This window comes from Lithobates pipiens, unplaced genomic scaffold (genome assembly GCF_037356315.1).
Source record: "Lithobates pipiens isolate NorthernLeopardFrog02 unplaced genomic scaffold, aLitPip1_a1.2 Scaffold_23, whole genome shotgun sequence".
In the NCBI taxonomy this organism is placed as follows: Eukaryota; Metazoa; Chordata; class Amphibia; order Anura; family Ranidae; genus Lithobates; species Lithobates pipiens.
In genome coordinates this window covers 188,387,810-188,405,207 of record NW_027507785.1, presented here as the reverse complement: position 1 = coordinate 188,405,207, position 17,398 = coordinate 188,387,810, and the positions used below count along the sequence as shown (strand labels likewise).

Genomic DNA, 17,398 nt, shown 5'->3' with positions numbered 1-17,398 from the left:
GGAACAGACAGAATCTGGAGCAGCTGTGCATGACAACCAACTACCTTTATCTTTTATTTTCAAAGCTTAACTGAACAAACCGAAGATAGAAGCTGATTGGTTGCCATAAATAGCTGCTCCGGATTCTATTTTGATAAATTCTACTCTTTAACCTATAGCCCCATACACACTATCAGATTTTCTGCTGATTTTTGTCTTCAGATTTACCAAAACCATGGGCCTACCTGATGGCATACAAATTGAAACTCCTAAGGTTTGACCTCATATTATATGGTTTTGGTAAATCTGAATACAAAAATCAGCAGAAAATCTGATAGTGTGTATGGGGCTTTATTCTCGTGCATTAACACATTCATTGACATGTGATATACTTGTACTATGTAATTGTAGAAATACTTACTAACACACTTCAGAGGTGGGCTCCATCCCTGTGCTGTGCATGTCCTGGGCTCCTCGGGTTTGTGATCAATTTCGTATCCTTCCTTACATGTGAGTGTAATAGTTTCTCCGTCTCTATATGTGTCTTTGGTGTATTGGACTATACCATTTACCACATTCTCTTGGTAGCAAATAATGTCTAAAAAAATAAAAATAAAAGATCAATATCATACAAGAAAATTATACTATAAAATATGTAAAAGTAAAATGAACAGCAGCAGCAAAAACACGACTTCATAATAATAATTTGCTTTGATATGCATAACAGTGAATGTTGTGCAAGTCTCTTTCTTGAAACAATATTCAAAAATTTCCAAGCATTTTTTAATATTTGTGTAAAACCGTTGAACAGCCAGTGAAACAAGCAGTGGGGGATTTTAAGCTTTGTAGCTTAAAAGCTGACAAACCTTGAATGTTGTACAAGAGAGAGACTAGCCTAACAAGGGTGGAGGTGAAGAGGCACCTGAAGATTTCTGTAGCAGCTTTCCGTACCCCTGCTTCACCTGAACACCTGACAAATTAGATAGGCAAAGTTCTAAGTTTGAGTTTACCAGGTTTCTCCATTACTATGATGGAAAGTCTTACTGATCAATAGGAATGCACATAAGCCAAGTTTCAGCACTGAATGGGTCAGGGCATTGCCTGTCAGAACGGCCCATGTTCTGGTGAAACAGGAAACGCTAAAATCTGCTGAAGGTATGGGCAAGCACCACTTCCCCTCTATCCTTATCAGATGTTTTGTCCCTCCTGCACAGCCCAAGATCTGCCCTGGTAATGTCTATGCCACCATCATCAGAACATGAATCTGAGCCTCCTTTCTAAGGTGTATTTCTTAGGTGAATTTCCAGGTGCAGACTGCAAACCCACCGCTATTCCAAACTCAACATTTTTTGTACAGACTCTATCATCACCATTGCCCACAACATGTGTAACACCCTGGAGAAGGAAAATGTTTTTCTTTCTGGTTTAACAGTTCCTCTGGACCGTCAAGAACACGGTGACGTACAACACTATGACGAGCTGAGAAAATAAGTTCAATGCTTCCGAGCATGTGTCGAATTGTTTCCAAGCATGCGTATGAATTTTGCGTGTTGGAATTGGTATAGATGATCGGAATTTCTGATCGTAACTTTTTCCGACCGAAAAATTGAGAACACACTCTCAATCTTTTGCTGGCAGGAATTCGGCCAGCAAAAGTCAGATGGAGCATACACACGGTCGCATTTTCTGACCAAAAGCTCTCATTTGTCTTTTGCTGGCCGAATTTCTAATCATGTGTATGGGGCTTTATCCTATATCAAGCAAGCTATTTTGTGAAAGAAAACCCTCAAAGTGGTTCTAAATGCTTTTTTCCCCCTTTAAAATAATAAGCACATCATACTTGCCTGCTAGCAGCCCTGATCCTCCTCTTCTCGGGTCCCCTGCTGCCACTGGCTCCTCCTCCTTACCAAGTGCCCCCAGAGCCTACTCTGTGTGTCTATGGGACACACAGAGTGTGGATCAGTTCCCCCCTGCTCCCACCTTACTGGTTGTGATTGACAGCCAATGTCTTCAGCTGCCGTGACCTCTTGCACATCGCTGGATCAAAATCAGGCTCAGGCAAGTATTGGGGGGCGGGGGGGGGGGGCTGCACATTGAAGATTTTATTACTTTCATGCGTGGAATGCACAGGTAAAAGACCTTGAGCTTTTAGAACCACTTTAAGTTTTCTGAATAATCACCTTTTGACTACATGGAGTTTAAAGTTTCTGCAAATAAAAAAGCAAGAGGTTTTGTAAAAATAAGACACATTTTTTCTTCAAAATTGTGCCACATTTGAGACACAGAATTTTGGAAGAGATTTGAACAATCCTATGACTAACACAGTCACATAAATTGTGAAAAATAACCCTGTTTAAAGTTTAACTTGTACTTTGTTACTCAATAGGTGCTCTTTTTCCTAATAAGTATTAGTTTTAGTAAGATTCATTTTAAAGTTGATTGACAACTGTTTAGCCTAAAGCAACTGTTTTTGTGAAAAAAAACACAAATTTTTTGTCAGGTCCCCCGCTGCCTTAAGGTTACCAGCTCAAGCATGTCCCTGCCATCATTGTACAAGTCCACAAGCCTGCATTACTTGACATGGCTATCAAAAGTTGCAATAATCTGGCATTTAATTAATTATTTTTACTCTCTGAATACAGTAATCATACATTTTCCTGGTCTACTGTTTGAATTGACTTTGTATTTTTCCTTGTTATAAATATGACTCAGAAATGGTTCATTCAAAATCTTGCATTTTCTAATGAGGATTATCAATGGAGTCTTTGAGCAAATAATTAGTGACTCTTAGGCCGCGTACACACGCGCGGACTGTTCGCCCAACCTTGTTCGGCAAACAGTTTGTCAAACAGTCCGCTCAAAATTTGCATGAGCGGACTTGCCCACACACGAGCGGACTGTTTGACGAACAAGGTTGGGCAAACAGTTCGCTCAACTTTTGAAATGAACGGACTCGCCCACGTAAGGAGGAGGCAAATCCGCCCATTTCAAGCGCGTGTACAGGTAGGCGGGTCCCGCGAAGGAGACGTCGCGGGCTCCGCCGCCTGGAATGGGCTTAAAGGGGAACCCCAACGCCGAAAAAAATCGGCGTGGGGGTCCCCCCCAAAGTCCACAACAGACCCTTGTCCGAGCACGCTACCCGGCCGGCCAGGAAAGGGGGGCGAGCGAGCGCGCCCCCCCTCCTGAGCCGTACCAGGCCGCGTGCCCTCAACATGGGGGGGGTGCCTTGGGGAAGGGGGGGCCGCGCGGCCCCCCCACCCCAAAGCACCTTGTCCCCATGTTGATGAGGACAAGGGCCTCTTCCCGACAACCCTGGCCGTTGGTTGTCGGGGTCTGCGGGCGGGGGGCTTATCGGAATCCGGGAGCCCCCTTTAAGAAGGGGGCCCCCGGATACCGGCCCCCCACCCTATGTGAATGAGTATGGGGTACAATGTACCCCTACCCATTCACCTGTGAAATAAAGTACAATAAAACACACAACACAGAGAAAAAGTATTTTATTGCACAGCCGGGGGTCTTCCGTCTTCGGGGGTCTTCTCGCCGGACTCCTCCGCTATGTGTGTGTAGCTCTTTTGCCAGCGGAGGAGTCCGGCTTTCTTCCTCCCCGCCGCCGGCCTCTTCTCCCGACTTCGGGGGTCTTGTCCCCCTCTTCGGTTCTTCTGCCGGGCCACCGCGCCTGGTCCGGTGGCCCGGTCTTCTGTCGCCGCCTTCGGTTCTTCTGCCGGGCCACCGCGCCTTCTTGTAGCTCTTTTACAGGCGGTGGCCCGGTCTTCTGTCGCCGCTGTCGCCGCTGTCGCCTTCCGTTCTTCTTCTTGTTCTTCTTGTTCTTCTCCAGGAGATGTTGACACGTCGCTCCCTCCGGCCGGAATGCCAGAGCCGCCCTGCGCTGTGACTTATATAGTGACAATGGGGCGGGGTCACATGGTATATGTCACATGGGTTGGTCACATGGTGACCCCGCCCCCTTACGATGTCATAGTCCCCATGTGACATCAACCCATGTGACCAACCCATGTGACATATACCATGTGACCCCGCCCCATTGTCACTATATAAGTCACAGCGCAGGGCGGCTCTGGCATTCCGGCCGGAGGGAGCGACGTGTCAACATCTCCTGGAGAAGAACAAGAAGAACAAGAAGAAGAACGGAAGGCGACAGCGGCGACAGCGGCGACAGAAGACCGGGCCACCGCCTGTAAAAGAGCTACAAGAAGGCGCGGTGGCCCGGCAGAAGAACCGAAGGCGGCGACAGAAGACCGGGCCACCGGACCAGGCGCGGTGGCCCGGCAGAAGAACCGAAGAGGGGGATAAGACCCCCGAAGTCGGGAGAAGAGGCCGGCGGCGGGGAGGAAGAAAGCCGGACTCCTCCGCTGGCAAAAGAGCTACACACACATAGCAGAGGAGTCCGGCGAGAAGACCCCCGAAGACGGAAGACCCCCGGCTGTGCAATAAAATACTTTTTCTCTGTGTTGTGTGTTTTATTGTACTTTATTTCACAGGTGAATGGGTAGGGGTACATTGTACCCCATACTCATTCACATAGGGTGGGGGGCCGGTATCCGGGGGCCCCCTTCTTAAAGGGGGCTCCCGGATTCCGATAAGCCCCCCGCCCGCAGACCCCGACAACCAACGGCCAGGGTTGTCGGGAAGAGGCCCTTGTCCTCATCAACATGGGGACAAGGTGCTTTGGGGTGGGGGGGCCGCGCGGCCCCCCCTTCCCCAAGGCACCCCCCCCATGTTGAGGGCACGCGGCCTGGTACGGCTCAGGAGGGGGGGCGCGCTCGCTCGCCCCCCTTTCCTGGCCGGCCGGGTAGCGTGCTCGGACAAGGGTCTGTTGTGGACTTTGGGGGGGACCCCCACGCCGATTTTTTTCGGCGTTGGGGTTCCCCTTTAAGCCCATTCCAGGCGGCGGAGCCCGCGACGTTTCCTTCGCGGGCCCCGCCTACCTGTACACGCGCTCGAAATGGGCGGACTTTCCGAGCGGGAACAGTCCGCTCATTTCGAAAGTACAGCGGACAGGCCCACACACGGGCGGACTGTTCGCTCAAACACAGTTTCAGCGGACAGTTTTTCGGAATTTCCGAAAGACCTTGTCCGTCCAACTGTCCGCTCAAACTGTCCGCTGAAAGCCCACACACGAGCGGACTGTCCGCCCAAACACTGTTCAGCGGACAAGGTTGGGCGAACAGTCCGCCCGTGTGTACGCGGCCTTAGGCCGCGTACACACGGGCGGACTGTTCGCCCAACCTTGTCCGCTGAACAGTGTTTGGGCGGACAGTCCGCTCGTGTGTGGGCTTTCAGCGGACAGTTTCAGCGGACAGTTGGACGGACAAAGTCTTTCGGAAATTCCGAAAAACTGTCCGCTGAAACTGTGTTTGAGCGAACAGTCCGCCCGTGTGTGGGCTTGTCCGCTGTACTTTCGAAATGAGCGGACTGTTCCCGCTCGGAAAGTCCGCCCATTTCGAGCGCGTGTACAGGTAGGCGGGGCCCGCGAAGGAGACGTCGCGGGCTCCGCCGCCTGGAATGGGCTTAAAGGGGAACCCCAACGCCGAAAAAAATCGGCGTGGGGGTTCCCCCCAAGTCCACACCAGACCCTTGTCCGAGCACGCTACCCGGCCGGCCAGGAAAGGGGGGCGAGCGAGCGCGCCCCCCCTCCTGAGCCGTACCAGGCCGCGTGCCCTCAACATGGGGGGGTGCCTTGGGGAAGGGGGGGGCCGCGCGGCCCCCCCACCCCAAAGCACCTTGTCCCCATGTTGATGAGGACAAGGGCCTCTTCCCGACAACCCTGGCCGTTGGTTGTCGGGGTCTGCGGGCGGGGGGCTTATCGGAATCCGGGAGCCCCCTTTAAGAAGGGGGCCCCCGGATACCGGCCCCCCACCCTATGTGAATGAGTATGGGGTACAATGTACCCCTACCCATTCACCTGTGAAATAAAGTACAAATAAAAACACAACACAGGGGGAAAAAATATTTTATTGCACAGCCGGGGGTCTTCCGTCTTCGGGGGTCTTCTCGCCGGACTCCTCCGCTATGTGTGTGTAGCTCTTTTGCCAGCGGAGGAGTCCGGCTTTCTTCCTCCCCGCCGCCGGCCTCTTCTCCCGACTTCGGGGGTCTTGTCCCCCTCTTCGGTTCTTCTGCCGGGCCACCGCGCCTGGTCCGGTGGCCCGGTCTTCTGTCGCCGTCTTCCGTTCTTCTGTCGCCGCCTTCGGTTCTTCTGCCGGGCCACCGCGCCTTCTTGTAGCTCTTTTACAGGCGGTGGCCCGGTCTTCTGTCGCCGTCGCCGCCTTCCGTTCGTGTTCTTCTTCTTGTTCTTCTTGTTCTTCTCCAGGCGATGTTGACACGTCGCTCCCTCCGGCCGGAATGCCAGAGCCGCCCTGCGCTGTGACTTATATAGTGACAATGGGGCGGGGTCACATGGTATATGTCACATGGGTTGATGTCACATGGTGACCCCGCCCCCTTACGATGTCATAGTCCCCATGTGACATCAACCCATGTGACCAACCCATGTGACATATACCATGTGACCCCGCCCCATTGTCACTATATAAGTGACCGCACAGCGCGTCCCCGGCATTCCGGCCGGAGAGATCGTCGAGTCAACATCTCCAGGAGAAGAACAAGAAGAACAAGAAGAAGAACACGAACGGAAGGCGGCGACAGAAGACCGGGCCACCGCCTGTAAAAGAGCTACAAGAAGGCGCGGTGGCCCGGCAGAAGAACCGAAGGCGGCGACAGAAGAACGGAAGACGGCGACAGAAGACCGGGCCACCGGACCAGGCGCGGTGGCCCGGCAGAAGAACCGAAGAGGGGGACAAGACCCCCGAAGTCGGGAGAAGAGGCCGGCGGCGGGGAGGAAGAAAGCCGGACTCCTCCGCTGGCAAAAGAGCTACACACACATAGCGGAGGAGTCCGGCGAGAAGACCCCCGAAGACGGAAGACCCCCGGCTGTGCAATAAAATATTTTTTCCCCCTGTGTTGTGTTTTTATTTGTACTTTATTTCACAGGTGAATGGGTAGGGGTACATTGTACCCCATACTCATTCACATAGGGTGGGGGGCCGGTATCCGGGGGCCCCCTTCTTAAAGGGGGCTCCCGGATTCCGATAAGCCCCCCGCCCGCAGACCCCGACAACCAACGGCCAGGGTTGTCGGGAAGAGGCCCTTGTCCTCATCAACATGGGGACAAGGTGCTTTGGGGTGGGGGGGCCGCGCGGCCCCCCCTTCCCCAAGGCACCCCCCCATGTTGAGGGCACGCGGCCTGGTACGGCTCAGGAGGGGGGGCGCGCTCGCTCGCCCCCCTTTCCTGGCCGGCCGGGTAGCGTGCTCGGACAAGGGTCTGGTGTGGACTTGGGGGGAACCCCCACGCCGATTTTTTTCGGCGTTGGGGTTCCCCTTTAAGCCCATTCCAGGCGGCGGAGCCCGCGACGTCTCCTTCGCGGGCCCCGCCTACCTGTACACGCGCTCGAAATGGGCGGATTTGCCTCCTCCTTACGTGGGCGAGTCCGTTCATTTCAAAAGTTGAGCGAACTGTTTGCCCAACCTTGTTCGTCAAACAGTCCGCTCGTGTGTGGGCAAGTCCGCTCATGCAAATTTTGAGCGGACTGTTTGACAAACTGTTTGCCGAACAAGGTTGGGCGAACAGTCCGCGCGTGTGTACGCGGCCTTAGGGTCCGTTCACACAGGGGCAACTCCGATCCGACTTCAGGTCGCCCCTAGTCGCCTCAGGTCGGGCAACATTTAAAAAGCAATGTAAGTGAATGAGAGCCGTCTTAATGCACGCTACTGAAGTCGCTCCGACATCAGAAAAGGTTCCTGTACTACTTCTATCCGACTTGTAGGCGACCGGTACCCATTGATTTCAATGGAGATCGCCTCCAAGTCGGATCTCTGTCTATACGGAGGCGACTCTGACAGAATTATCAGCTCTCAAGAGGGCACTCCACGCCAAATTTATGAATAAAAATTTGGCATGGGTTCCCCCTCTGAGAGCATACCAGGCCCTTAGGTCTGGTATGAATATTAAGGGGAACCCCCTACGCCGAAAAAAAACGGCGTGGGGGTCCCCCCCAGATCCTTATCCGAGCACGCTACCCGGCCGGCCAGGAAAGGGGGTGGGGACGAGCGGGTGCCCCCCCCCTCCTGAGCCATACCAGGCTGCGTGCCCTCAACATGGGGGGGTGCCTTGGGGGAGGGGGGCGTGCGGCCCCCCCCACCCCAAAGCACCTTGTCCCCATGTTGATGAGGACAAGGGCCTCTTCCCGACAACCCTGGCCGTTGGTTGTCGGGGTCTGCGGGCAGGGGGCTTATCGGAATCCGCGAGCCCCCTTTAATAAGGGGGCCCCCGGATCCCGGCCCCCCACCCTATGTGAATGAGTATGGGGTACAATGTACCCCTACCCATTCACCTGTGAAATAAAGTACAAAAAAAACACAACACAGGGTTAAAATATTTTATTGCACAGCTCCGGGGGTCTTCCGTCTTCGGGGGTCTTCTCGCCGGACTCCTCCGCTATCTTCTTGTAGCTCTTTTGTGTCACATGGGGACTATGACATCGTAAGGGGGCGGGGTCACCATGTGACACCAACCCATGTGACCAACCCATGTGACATAAAGCCATGTGACACCGCCCCATTGTCCCTATATAAGTGGCAGCGGAGCGCGTCCCTGGCATTGTGGCCGGAGAGATCGTCGTGTCAACATCTCCTGGAGAAGAAGAAGAAGAACGGAAGGCGGCGACAGAAGACCGGGCCACCGCCTATAAAAGAGCTATAAGAAGGTGCGGTGGCCCGGCAGAAGAACCGAAGAGGGGGACAAGACCCCGAAGTCAGAAGAAGAGGCCGGCGGCGAGGAAGAAAGCCGGACTCCTCCGCTAGCAAAAGAGCTACAAGAAGATAGCGGAGGAGTCCAGCGAGAAGACCCCCGAAGACGGAAGACCCCCGGAGCTGTGCAATAAAATATTTTAACCCTGTGTTGTGTTTTTTTGTACTTTATTTCACAGGTGAATGGGTAGGGGTACATTGTACCCCATACTCATTCACATAGGGTGGGGGGCCGGGATCCGGGGGCCCCCTTATTAAAGGGCGCTCGCGGATTCCGATAAGCCCCCTGCCCGCAGACCCCGACAACCAACGGCCAGGGTTGTCGGGAAGAGGCCCTTGTCCTCATCAACATGGGGACAAGGTGCTTTGGGGTGGGGGGGCCGCACGCCCCCCTCCCCCAAGGCACCCCCCCATGTTGAGGGCACGCAGCCTGGTACGGCTCAGGAGGGGGGGGCGCCCGCTCGTCCCCACCCACTTTCCTGGCCGGCCGGGTAGCGTGCTCGGATAAGGGTCTGGTATGGATCTGGGGGGGACCCCCACGCCGTTTTTTTTGGCGCAGGGGGTTCCCCTTAATATTCATACCAGACCTAAGGGCCTGGTATGCTCTCGGAGGGGGAACCCACGCCAAATTTTTATTCATAAATTTGGCGTGGAGTGCCCTCTTGAGAGCTCATTCTCTGATTGGCCGCGGCAAAAGTGCCTGGCCTGGGGCGACTTGAAGTCATCACAAGTCGTGTTGAAGTCGTCCCAAGTCGCGCTGTGATCTCAACTCAAGTCGTGTCCAAGTTGCCTGACTCAAGTCGCCTACAAGTCGTGTTGCCCCTGTGTGAACGGACCCTTAGGAATGGCGATAAAGTGCTAACAACTCAGCTGCATTTGAATGACTGGGGATGATTTACTAAAGGCAAACAGACTATGCACTTTGCAAAGTGTAGTTACACTCTGCAAGTGCAGTTGCTCAAGGATAACACTATTTGCTTCTAGGGGGGGAAGTAGGGGAAGAATAAAATGTTCATAAGGAACTGCTGGGAGCTTAAAAATAAGCTAGTGTGCCTGGAGCTTAATGGTCTAACAAGAAGATAAACTGAGCTCTACAGCAGACCAGTGTGCAGTGGTTTTATAATGATAGAGTTCACAGATCAAAATATAGGCAATAGATATTCCTGTCCAGTACAATCAAGGAGCCCAGTTATTGATGCTTTTCAGGAACACTTAGGCTGCGTACACACGGGCGGATTGTCTGGCCAACTAAGTTCGTCAGACAATCCGACAGACAGTCCGTTCAAAATTTGAATGAACGGACTTGACCACACACGATGAACAGACAGTCCGCTGAAAGCGTGCGCGATGACGTGTACGGCACGTACGACGGGACGAGAAATTTGACGTCCAATACACTGCAATGCAACCTTCGCCGTGTAAATCCTTTCTGAGCATGCGCCAAACTTAGTTTGTCGAACTAGCCTACTCACGAGCGGATTGTCCGCTGAAACCAAGTTTGGACGGACAAAATTACGGAAATTCCGTAAGACTTTGTTCATCAGACAGTCCGCTGAAGCCCACACACGAGCGGATTGTCCGCTGAAACACTGTTCAGCGGACTAAGTTGGGCAGACAATCCGCCCGTGTGTACGCGGCCATAGAAGAGGGGTTGAGACAGTAAAAAAAAATAGCCTTGTATTTAATGGCAGCAACATCCTCAAGGTAGGACTAATGAACTTAGATTCCCTAAGTAATAAAAAAAGAGATGGTATTGAGGAATGCAAATAAAGGAGGGCAGTGGTGGTCATAGATTCATGTGATTATCAATTAAGGCCATCAAACAACTGCAAGACCCAGGCATCTATTGCATTCTAAGCTCAGACCATGCTGCTATTTTTCAGAAAAAGGGAAATATTATCCTTGGGGGGAACAAATAACTATACTTCTCCTATAAATCATAGACGTGCACTCCTGCATTCCTGTGGTTCATTGTTAGCTGACAGCGGGCTGATGTCACTGTGTTGATGTGGCTATTTTGCTGATTTTTATAGCATAGGATTTGTGAACGGTTACCTTTTGGATCATATATTGTTTAGAAGCTAGGCCATCCCTATTCAAATGCTAACAAACCCATTGGACTAGTTCATGAAGCTCAGAGCAGGAAATGATGCTACAGGAAATAGGGGGAGGGGAAAGGACTTGAACAATTCATGTGTTGGAAGACAAAGAAACAGTTGCAGGAATTAGGAGAAGCAAGTGGCAGTCTGGAAGATCCCGGAAGATGACGCCAACGTAAAGACTGGCAATAGGAACTTTACCTGGGGATGAAACGTATCGGTTGATTTACTAAAGGCAAAAAGAGCAAGTGCAGTTGCATTCTGCAAGTGCAGGTAATACTGGGCTTAGTAAATGAGGTAATGCTTCCCTTTACAAAGAATACCTAATCACATACAAGAAACATAAAAAAAAAAAAAAAACTGTATTAAAGGGGTTGTAAAGGTTTGTTTTTTTATTTTCTACATAGGTTCCTCTAAGCTAGTGCATTGTTGGTTCACTTACCTTTTCCTTCGATTTCCCTTCTAAATGTTTTTTTTCTTTGTCTGAATATCTCACTTACTGTTTCTCCTCAGTAAACTTTTCACCATTATCCGAGCTGGTGGTTAGTCAGCCAGAACAGCTCACTGAACAGCTTACTGAGGAGGAACAGGAAGTGAGAAATTCAGACAAAGAAAAAAAACATTTATAAGGAAAATCGAAGGAAAAGGTAAGTGAACCAACAATGCACTAGCTTAGAGGAACCTATTTAGAAAATAAAAAAACGAACCTTTACAACCCCTTTAATGCTTGCACATAAATGGATGATGGAAGTCAGCAGAGCTTTCCCTCTTTTACCCAGTTCTGGAGCAACTGCACTTACAGAGTGCACAGTCAGTTTGCCTTTAGTAAAAACCTATAAAACCCAAGTTAAGTCATTTTTAGTGTATTTCTCTTGCATACATTATCAGTGATAATTTTCTGGAAAAGATAGCGTGTCTATATTGTATTCATATTTTGTAATACTTTGTATGCAGTGAATTGTTTTTCCTGCAGTTGTATGTGCAGCCTGTTTAGTGATGCAAACATTCATACTCTACAGAGGTTGCTATGATTCCTTACATTACTGAAAAGTGACCTTAATAGATGCAAAGCAAAACAATTGGTTCATCCGGGATTTGCACTAAATTACATCTGAAGCAGACCTGTTTTGATAGTGTTTTCTGAAGCTTTTGCTGGGACAAATGCTGTGTAAGGAAAAGTAAGGTTGTAGAGGTTTCTGGCACCCTACCTACCTGGGCCAGACACAGTAAGTGGATGTATGTTACAAAGGAGCTTGCTAGGCATGATTCTCCTTTTAACAGAGCTTTGAGTGATGGAGTCTTAGATTTTTCCTCATATTTTAGCCTCTAAATTGTTGGTTTAGTAAAGAAGAGATGCGGGCAGTAGTTGTGTTTGGTTTGTTTGGTTTGTCCTTCCTGCACTCTCTAGAGCTTGCAGTGATGACCAAGTGTTTGGAAGACATAGCAAGCAAGTTAAGGGATTTAGAAAGTAAGGCACTCAAAGTGAAACCTGCCATGGCTTAATAGTATGTTGAGACCACTGCAGGCAAAGATGAAGATTTGAATGGGTGGTCTGCAGTATTCATTAACAAATCTAATGATGCCCTAACAAAAGGGCAAAGGCCCAAAGCCTGTAGGTTAGGACATGTGCCACTGTTACTTTCCATAATCAGGAAACTGTGAATTTGATCAATTCAAACAGTGATGGCTGAGTTGATTAAAACAATAAGAAGGCAAAGGCAGACCCGGAAGAGACACAATGCGCAAATCAACCATGGCCATCTAGGTTTTCGGCAAATAGACCATTCATGTGATTTGAAGTGTTTTAATAACATCTCATTTTGTAAGTGCATATACCCCTATTAAATTGTGCGCTTTACCTGACTAATTTGCACTATGGAGAGTGTTTCTTCCTTTTTTCATGGTTTCATTTCTGCATGGAGCTTTACTGCATATTGATCTGTGGTTTACTTGGAGGTGTAATAAAGGTTGAAAGTTCTGTGTAATATTAAAACAAGCACTACCTGACTTGTTTAGAATAAATTACGAGACGAAAGCTATTGGCTACTGGCCCATTTATAGTCCCATTGTTCAGAACAATTGGATTTCCCCACAACTTTGTGAGACTGTGTGTATGCTAGACAAGCTTGAGCCAAAATCCGTCGGAAAAAAAACAGACAGATTTTGTCGTCAGAAAGTCCGACCATGTGTACAGGGCATTAGAAGCAATTTAGCTTTTGGGTGTATGTTTACCTCTACTTTTCGCAAAACAACTGCTGGTAACTATTTTGAAAGCTATTTTTTGCCATCCTGGCCATACCATCCACACCATTCCAATGGGTGTGTTTACAAGGGCATTTCTGAACTGTTCCTCTATGGAATCATTTGAAATTGAAGTCAAGACTTTCACTATATGCATGTTGGATAGAGGCTATCCCAGTTGGCCAGTCAGTAAGAGGAATGTCCTGTACACACAGTCACACTTTCCGACGGTAAGTGCGATCGGACCGTGTTGTCGGAAAATCAGATTATGTGTGGGCTCCATCTGACTTTTTCCATCGGAATTTCCGCCACACAAAGTTTGAGAGCTGGATCTAAAATTTTCCGACAACAAAATCCGATCATTTAAATTCCAACCGTGTGTAGACAAATCCGACGCACAAAGTGCCACGCAAGCTCAGAATAAATTACAAGATGTAGTAATTTGCTCACTATGACTTAACGTGATGAGGAGAGGAATACTTAAGCTGTGTTGCCGTACTGTGTCACCACCCCCTGTGACGAAACGCAACGGGGTGTAGCTACACGGCAATGCAGAGACTGTGATTCCACGTGTACGAAGGAAGCTATGAAGAGATTGCAACACTGAGCCACCTGGCATGTTTGGAATTTTGAATCTTTTATGATGTAAGTGCATTCATTTTAATAAACCGATTACCTTAAGGTGTTTTTACACTATTGGAGGCTCTGTCTCAATTTCTATCCGTAATGTGGAGAGTGACTTTATTATTCTGGATGGAGATTGGCGTGTACAAGCAGCTCTTCAATAACATTGAATAAGGTGATATTTGCCAGACACAAGAGTAAATGACAACAGCATCCGGTGAGCTTTATTCTTAAGGGGGTGGAATTGGCACACATCACTTTGGTGAAGGATTTTAGCAGCTCAACGAGATTTTGTTTTACTATCTTTTCATCACTTTAAGTTGAACTGTGTTACCATATTGATTTGCATATGTGTGAGCATCAGGGCCACTGATAGGCCAGTACAACTGGCCCCGTTGTACCGGGCCCCACCAGCAGGGGGACCCGGGCAACCTGAACAGATAAGTCATTAAAAAAAATCCTCCAGCAATGACCGATCAGAGTCCTAAATACAAACAACTAACCCCCTCCCCCCGGTTTACTTTTTACGTTTTTTTTTTCTTTACTGATATCTATGTGGAGAAAAGGTGGCGGTAGGGGAGGGACTATTTTTTCTATTTCGGGCGCGGAAGAATCTCTACCGGGCCCGCTCCTCATCTCCTCATGCTGGCTCAGCTGGCTAGTGCCGTCCCCCTGGCGCTGCTGAGCTATTCCTCTTTCTGCGTGAGAGAAGTAGCGGTGAGGCGGCAAACTCAGACGAGCAGCGGCAGCAGAGGACAAAAAAGAAGCAGCTGGCATCGGCATCCCACCTGACTGTAATTGTTTGTGAAATTGTGCACACTCCGGTCCAGGCAGCAGCAGGATTAGGGAAGAAGTGACTCCTTGGGCCCAGCTAACAATGACAAAGGTGTGTGCTTGCTTGGGGGGGGTCTTCAAGAACTACTACTGCAGAAGCATCTATACATTATGGCATTAATGGCATGGGTGGCACTGTCTGCAGGTAGCTCATGCGTTATGGGCTGCCTGGCAGAGACAGTGCCACCCATGCCAACAATGCCGTAATGTGCTGCAGACAGTGCCACCCATGACGTTAACGCATTTGCTGCCTGCAGAGACAGTGCCACCCATGCTGCCATTGACATTATGTCATTGGCTGCATGGATTGCACTGTCAGCAGGTAGCACATGCTTTATGGCATTAGTGTTATGGGTGGCACTGTCTGCAGCACAGTATGGCATTGGCAGCATGGGTGGCACTGTCTGCAGGTAGCACATGTTTTATGGGCCATAACGCATGTGCTGCCTGCAGAGACAGTGCCACCCATGACGCTGATCTCGTAATGTGCTTCAGACAGTGCCACCTCTGCCGCCAATGCCATAATGTGCTGCAGACGGTGCCACCCATGCTGCCAATGCCATAATGTGCTGCAGACAGAACCACCCATGCTGCCAATGGCATTATGGAGGGGCCAGGGGTGGGGCTAAAGGAGGGACCAGGGGCGGGGCCAGGGGTGGAGCTGAAGGGGGCCCCTTCAAGTAGGCTGTATGGGGCCCCATGATTTCTATCAACGACCCTGTATATAGATATAGAGAGAGAGAGATCATTTTTCAAATGGGGAGGCTCCAAGGCAGGATTTTAGGAAATTATAGGGGCCTTAATTAATCCTGAGTAGGTGAAATTATAAATGCAACATAAACTTTCCATAAAGAGACAGACTGCAATGCTTTGTCCCAGTGAATTGTTGTTTATTTAAAATCTAGATTTTGGTGATCCCCAGGGGGCAGTTCTTGAAGGATTGAACATATAAAACAATCCTAAGGTTTGAGGCAGAAATGTACAGAAAAAAAATGATGACCCAGTAGTTGTGGAGGAAACTTCTATTCATGTCCTGAACACAAATAGAGAGAAACTGTTGAAGAAAAAAAAATACCATTAGGAGAAGGAGAGGAGTTATCCACTTAAATGCTTCTTTATTTTAAGCCCTTGTACACACGGTCGGAGATTCCGACGGAATGTGTCCGATTGGACCGTATTGTTGGATAATCCGACTGTGTGGTCTCCATCGGACTGTTTCCGTCGGAATATCCGACGGACCAAGTTTTCCAACTTGTCTATAAAATTTTCCGACAACATGCTCCGATCGGACATACTCCGATCATGTGTAGAAACTTCTGATTCGGGACAAAGTGCCACACATGCTCAGATCAAATTCCTACATGAAAGCTATTGGCTACTAGCCTGAACGTAGTCCCGTCGTAACGAAATAACGTCACCACGTTCTGAATGATTGGATTTTCTGACAACTTTGTCCGACCGTGTGTATGCAACAGTTTCGGACAAAATCCGATGGATTTGGTTGCCGGAATGTCCGACCGTGTGTACAAGGGCTAAGAATAAAGCAGGGACCTGCGGTGAGGTCAGTGGCTGGTGAGGCTAGTATCAGAGCCAGATACACACAGGTTACATACGCTATGATTGTTCGAGCGAGAGCAATAATTCTAGCACTAGACCGCCTCAAACTCTAAACATGTAAACTGTAAAAATGTTTACAGTGTTGCTTATGGAGATTTTTAATGAAGTTTGGCGCCATTCCACAAGTGTGCACAATTTTAAAGCATGACATGCTAGGTATCTATTTACTCAGCGTAACATCATCTTTCACATTATACATAAAAAAATTGGCTAAACTTACTGTTTTTTTTCTTTATTTATTCATGAAACAGTTTCTTTAAAAAACAAAACAAACAAACAAAACACACGTTTGAAAAATTGTTGAGCAAATACCGCGTGACATAAAAAGTTGCAACAACTACCATTTTATTCTCTAGGTGTCTGCAAAATGTTTATATGAGATATATATATATATATATATATATATATATATATATATATATATATATATATTATGTTTGGGGGTTCTGAGTAATTTTCTAGCAAATATATGATGTTTTTACATGTAGGAGAGAAGTGTCAGAATTGGCATGGGTGGCAAGGGGTTAATTACCATAAGCAGTGGCGTCACTATGGTTGATGTTACTTGGTGTGGTAACACATGGTGTCACACTTCTCTTCCCCTCCTGTCTATGCTGCCCAGAAACATGCAGACAGCGCATACTCATAGTCACAGGGCCCCAAACTGGCCCCTGTTAATGATAGTATAGGGTAATATAGTGGCAGGTTAGGGTGGTATAGTGGCAGGTTGGGGTGGTATAGGGAAGGTTGAGGTGGTATATGGTAGGTCAGGGTGGTACAAAGCAGGTTATGGTGGTATTGTGCAGGTTAGAGTGGTACAGGACAGGTTGGGGTGGTATAGGGCAAGTTACGGTGGCACAGGTCAGGTTGAGGTGGTATAGGGCAGGTTGAGGTGGCACAGAGCAGGTTGAGGTGGTATAGGACAGGTTAGGACTCTATGTAGTGTAGCTTTCTGCCCATTTCACCGTATGGGCTTTTAGTTACAAAGCTTAAGGGAGATTCAATGGAATCTTAGGCCGCGTACACACGCGGGGACTGTTCGCTCAACTTTGTTCGTCAAACAGTTTCAGCAGACAGTCCGCTCAAAATTAGCATGGACGGACTTGGCCACACACGACGAACGAACAGTCCGCTGAAACCGTGCGCGATGACGTGAACGGCACGTACGACGGGACTAGAAA

General features: G+C 49.1%; 1 protein-coding gene across 2 annotated transcripts in view; it reads right to left on the bottom strand.

The window, feature by feature from the left end:
* The window catches only part of LOC143928074 (complement factor H-like), a 1,075,600-nt gene that overhangs the window by 834,637 nt on the left and 223,565 nt on the right, over positions 1-17,398 (bottom strand). For both annotated transcript variants that reach the window (XM_077452686.1, XM_077452684.1), the window contains exon 7: positions 401-577. In XM_077452686.1, coding sequence (XP_077308812.1) covers positions 401-577 — 177 coding nt within the window. The remainder of the gene's footprint in view (positions 1-400; positions 578-17,398) is intronic.